This window comes from Polistes canadensis, unplaced genomic scaffold (assembly GCF_001313835.1).
Source record: "Polistes canadensis isolate GaletaPanama2010 unplaced genomic scaffold, ASM131383v1 scaffold_661, whole genome shotgun sequence".
Taxonomy (NCBI): domain Eukaryota; kingdom Metazoa; phylum Arthropoda; class Insecta; order Hymenoptera; family Vespidae; genus Polistes; species Polistes canadensis.
Window position 1 is genome coordinate 24,169 of NW_014570208.1, and position 6,000 is coordinate 30,168.

Sequence of the window (6,000 nt, forward strand, 5' to 3'; positions counted from 1 at the left end):
CATTTACTTGGTGATACTTATAAAGAAATCGTCTATTAATAGTTTTAGAACTTCTCGAATATTCCCCAATCCTACATATATATTATTATTATTATTATTAAAATATTTCAATATAAAATATACTGTACTTTATTAGTTAATTTAATATTTTATAATCAACTTATAAGATAACAAAACACATGTTGTACATATAAAAACATATATACATACATATATGCGTGTTCTCTTCTTACATGTAATACGAATTACCGATTTCTCGGTAAGATAATAAAACAAATGAATAAGAATAGATCGTTTTCTCTGCATGATGTAAGGGGCAAAGGAAAAAACAAACAATAACAAAAATAATTATTTGAAACTTATAACAAGTATGAAAAAGAAAGCACACCCCTCGAGATCTTCCGGAAGGTGAATCAATTGAAATCTACACTTTTTAAGAGCGATATAATAATCGTGAGAAATACTTACTTACTTACTTACTTATAACAATTTTTAATTGTCAGATGTGAATTTTGTACGTTTCCGGAATTATAATTGTTCGTGAATCAATTCGACGTTAGGTTTCTCAATTTCTTTCGAGAGAATCAGTTTATCATCATTTTTTGCCTCTTCGTTTATTTTACTTTGAAAATCGTTCTTTTGTAACTTATTATAATCTTTTTTAAAGATATATTTTAATATAATTTTAATTGGCTCGGTAGAATTTATGGCATTATCAGACGATCCAACTGTCACAACGTAAATCACCAGTTTACTTTAAACACTTTATATACGAAACCCACAATGTAAATTCTACATAATGTTCAAACAGTGTTCGGAAAAAAGTCCAAGTTGCAATAGGTAAAAAATATTTCATTTGACGTTACTTCATTTAATTCTATTTTATTTTGTTATAATCTCTAAACAGTATATATTACATACATACTTATATTTCAAACATTATATCGTGACATCACGTTTAATTTTACTATCACTTACATTAGCGTTTACCTTTCACAAACTCGTCTCTGTATTTGATTACTCTCGGATGTTAAATAAATAGATAAAGAAGTCAATTGTAAATTAGACCAAAATCATAAAGAATAATCGTCGAGTTGTCTGATGTTACTATAACTTTCTAAATTGGAATCAAACATGGTTTTTCGAATTGCCTGGTTAATTTATTTAAACAATCTTTGATCTGTTCCCGTATATACTTTTTCCTAATTAAAATTGGAATGATGTCCACATATAAAAAAAGTAATATGAAGAAAAAAGAAGGAGAAGAAGAGAAAAATAAAATGAAAAAGAGAAAAATAATAATGATGGCCGTGTTCCTTATTTGAGAAGATTTCACTTATGTCTTTCTTTTATCTCACACAGAAAGTTCGTTAAATTCAATCGTGTTCCCGTTTTAAGTTAGTACGCCCACGTATTGAACTTTGATCTCGGCTAAGTTCTTTCACGATCTTGTTACTTGAAATGCAACGTCCAAGGATTTGTCTTTTTTTGTGAAAGACACGTTGATTATTTTTCGTAACTTTGAAGAAAATGATAACATTTATGGAAGAAAGACATATTACTCGTATTTTATATTTTTTATTAGTCTTTACTTATTACTTAAGAAAACTATGACCTAAAGGTTTACTATATATATCTCAGTTTATGAACTTGCAAAATGACAAAATTCGTTATTATTGTTAATCATAGACAGTTATTAGCATTCTTTCGTCGTGTAAATTTTAATATTGTTTCGTTTTCCAAATTTTACAAATAAAAATGTAAAAAAGAACAAATAATAATTATATAAGTGCACTTAGTATTACAATGCACATAGACACGCAAAATTAGTTTTTACAATTAATGTGTAAAAAAGATTATCTATAAAATGGAAGAAAAGACGAGTATAAAATGAAGTATATTCATTATGTCATTCGACATAAATGAATAACAAATAAACGCATATATAACATTATTAGATAAATAATAAATAATTAAGAAATAAATAATTAATCTCTACAAAATATATAAAATGTTTGAAAATAAAATTCGTTAAAAGTCGTGAAAAATTTGGATTCAGCAAGGACGCCAAGAATGAAAAAAGTTAGTGAACCACTGGACTAATAAATGATTACAAATCGACGCGAATACGCGTATAATAAATATATATCCATATAATATAAAAAAGAGACAAAATGAAGAAGAATGGTGCGTAAAATAATTGCGTTTTTTCCCCTCTCATAATTATTATTAATCACGATTGCAAGATATTATTATAACAACGTATAGATAATACAATACATAGTATGAGTAGGAAGACTCCAATTTTCTTGTTACATCATATTTTTTCTCGTGTCTTTTTATATTTGCAATGTAACCTTGATTAATGATTCTACTCTTCGTGGAAATACTTCGAAGTGGGATCGTGTAGTTAAATAAAGTAACAAACGAGAGGATCACCGCGATCAGTCGAGGAAGTAACTTTAACGAGATAACTTTCTCTATCTCTATTCTTTGTTTATTTTTCTCTTACTGTTAAGCGAGATTGAAAATTACGTCAAAATGCAACGGTGGGCTGGTAAAATAGCTATAGTTACTGGTGCGTCCAGTGGAAATGGATTAGCAATAGCTAAAGCTCTTGTACAACATGACGTTGTTGTGGTTGGATTTGCACGAAGAAAAAATAAAATGCAGGTAAGCATTTTAATTGAACTTCTTTTTAACTTTTTCTTTTTGTTTTTATTTCTAAATGGATTTTCATATCATAAATAAAGAACTCTATGTTATTTTGATGGTAGTAACTGTTTAGTATTGAAAATATTGTGGATATTAATTTGTTGTATTAATATATTGTAAAATATTATATTGTTTTGTAATATATGTATATTATGTTATATAATATTTCTAACAGTAAATTATATCATATATTCATTTATTTATCAAATTATTTAGATAAAAATAATACATTACTGTATACATATGTATACTAACATTGTATATAATATTGTTGTTAATATCATATATTCATTTATTTATCAAATTATTTAGATAAAAATAATACATTACTGTATACATATGTATACTAACATTGTATATAATATTGTTGTTAATATCATATATTCATTTATTTATCAAATTATATATACAACATTGATCTGTATACATTGTGTATATATATATACGTACTATACACGTACTATATACGTACGTATTCTATTATCAAAATAAACAATAAGTTACGAATTGTTGATTAGACCGAGATGCAAAATGTTAAGGGAAAAGATAAAGGAAAGTTTTATGCTGTCGAATGTGACGTCACTAAACCTGAAAGTATCGAACAAGCATTTCAATGGGTCAAGAACAATTTGGGTGTGGTTCATATTCTAGTGAACAATGCTGGTGTTTCAACAAATAAGAAATTTATGGGTACGAATTTAATTATTAAACATTTGAAATTATTTGAAACAAATCAAAAATAAAAAACGAATTTTTTCATTTTGTTAGATTCGTCCAGACTCGATTGGGAAAAATTATTCAATACCAATGTGTTAGGATATATCGATTGTACCAAACGTGCAGCTAAAATAATGATGGATGCTAATGTGGAAGGTCATATTGTTAACATGAATAGGTTTGATAATGGATTTTATGAAAGTTTTCATTGTTATCATCTCGATTGTTCTTAGATAAAAATAATTGATATTAATAATTTTTTCATTATTTCAATATATTTATTTATATACATTTTTTTGACGATAGTACCGGTGGCCACGAAATAATAACTTTTGATGGTATGACTGTTAATTTGTACCCAGCATCCAAACATGCTACTCGTGCTGCTACCGAGATCACCCATAAGGAATTTTATGGTAGCAAAATACGAGTTTCGGTGAGTTTATGTCAAATTTATATGTCAAAGAATTTATTAATTCTCTGTAATTGAATTTTGTTGCATTGCTTAAAAAGTTATTATTCCATAACATACAACATAATGTATTCTACTCGCATATTTGATATATTTATTATTATATTAATATAATTAATATTTGCATTAATATACTATACTAAATTTTATAATTGATAAATAATTATTTTTTTATAAAATAATGAAACACAGTAGTTGATTTAAAATATATAAATATTATAATTTTCAAATTATATACAAATATATGAAGGGTTAAAGATGAAATCAAAATAAGAGAACATATAAATGAAGTCGAATAAATTTATATAATTTTTATGATATTGCATTATTGCTTAATTAAAATCTATTTTAAAAATATAGGGCATCAGTCCAGGATTGGTAGCTACGAATATCACCAAAGCTAATAATTTCGATTTATCAAACGTAAATATGAATCAACCCATGTTGGAACCCAGTGATATCGCAGATGCCGTTATTTATATTATTGGAACTCCACAACGTGTTCATATTTGTGATTTAGTTATTAGACCATTTGGAGAACTTAAGTATGAGGGCCAAAAGTAAGATTATTTACAATATTATTACAATTAAATTTTATTCGCCAATAACACGTATCGATATTAATACGTTGAAGTCTAATAGAGGACTGATTAAAAAACAATATAAGTAATCGAAACATTTTGTGTTTATAAAACCAAGTTAGTAGTAACAGTCATCCAGAAAAAATCATATAAATTATATAATAATATATATTAATAATTATATATAATAATTAAATAAAGAACATAATAAAAGAGTGTATTAGATATGAAAAGATTAATCGAACAAAATGTGTATTGCAATTTAGAAGCACTCGATAGAGAAGTGTCTGTTGTCTAAAAGCTAGGTGTATAGGATCTATGTACCGTTCTCTTCGAAGTCTCCTGTTAGACTGAGTCAGTATCCTCTAGAAAATTACTTTTATTGAAACTTGTTTATAAAACTTTCCGAACGTTGCTTATGTGTGTAACGAGAAAATTTATTATCATAAACAGAAATTAAAATTACAAAGTTCTGATTTTAACATTATTTCAAATTTTATGTAATTGTTTAAACTAATGTATATTTGTTGTAACATTCCTGCGTAGTGGAGATTTCAGAGGGGGAAATTTTCATTGAAAAAAATATCACATCGAAATTATTTAAAATATATATATTTAAAGTATGTTAATAAGTGTGTGTAATGCTTATACTAGTACATATGTATATTTTTAAACAATCTGAAATATAAAGAGAGTGTGTTAAAATATTAAAATAATTGTTAATTAATCAATAAAAATGTCTATTGTTGTTAGAAAGCTCGGAATATATGATCTATGCACTGTCCTCTTCGAAATCTACCGTTGAAATGGGCATATGTCTTCTATGTAAATACTTTTATTAAATATTGTTTATATGACTTTTCTAACGTTGCGCATGTGTGTAACGAGAATTTTATTTGTAATAAAAAGAAATTAAGATTAAAACGATCTGATTTTAGCATTTTTACATTTTTATGTAATTATTTTAATACTTCTGCGCAATAATGTCTTCGAGGGTAACATTTTTCTGTAAAATAAGTAGAGTTCACATTAGTGCATTTAAATTATTGTTAATTATTCGATAGAAGTTTCTATTGTTTCCTAAAAGCACGGAGAATATGATCTAGCTATCACCAAAAATTATGTTCGTGTAGGGTAAAGAGTGTACTTTAATTAAAAATAAACTTTATTGAAATTTGACCACTGTAATAATAAAAAATATTGACGAGAACGTTCCAAAGATATTAAAGCAATGTGTGAAAGATTAATCCTTTGCAGCATTTCATTTTATGGGATTTTAGGTATTTAAAACGCAAGATTACTAGCCTAAAAAAGTATTGTATGTGTAGGGCAAAGAGTGTACTATCATTTAAAATAAATTTTACTAAAATTTCACCACTGTAAGTATAAAAAATATTGACGAGAACGTTCCAAAGATATGGAAGCTATGTGTGAAAGATTAATCCTTTGCAGCACTTCCTTTTATGGGATTTTAAGTATTTAAAACGCGAAACACACAGCTAAAAAATATATTGT

At 26.2% G+C, this 6,000-nt stretch overlaps 1 protein-coding gene across 1 annotated transcript; it reads left to right on the plus strand.

The window, feature by feature from the left end:
• The first annotated feature begins 2,415 nt into the window (after nt 1-2,415).
• Nucleotides 2,416-4,574, plus strand: LOC106792782 (farnesol dehydrogenase). The gene is made up of 5 exons (XM_014759301.1): nt 2,416-2,673; nt 3,234-3,405; nt 3,484-3,610; nt 3,739-3,868; nt 4,265-4,574. Exons 1-5 carry the CDS (start codon nt 2,542-2,544, stop codon nt 4,466-4,468), a joined length of 765 nt encoding a protein of 254 aa, XP_014614787.1. The 5' UTR covers nt 2,416-2,541; the 3' UTR covers nt 4,469-4,574.
• Nucleotides 4,575-6,000: the final 1,426 nt, after the last annotated feature.

Coding starts and splice junctions, on each gene's coding strand:
- LOC106792782 (XM_014759301.1), top strand. CDS start 2,542: ATGCAACGGTGGGCTGGTAAAATAGCTATAGTTACTGGTGCGTCCAGT. Junction 3,611..3,738: donor CATATTGTTAACATGAATAG/GTTTGATAATGG, acceptor TTTTGACGATAG/TACCGGTGGCCACGAAATAA. Junction 3,869..4,264: donor GTAGCAAAATACGAGTTTCG/GTGAGTTTATGT, acceptor TTAAAAATATAG/GGCATCAGTCCAGGATTGGT.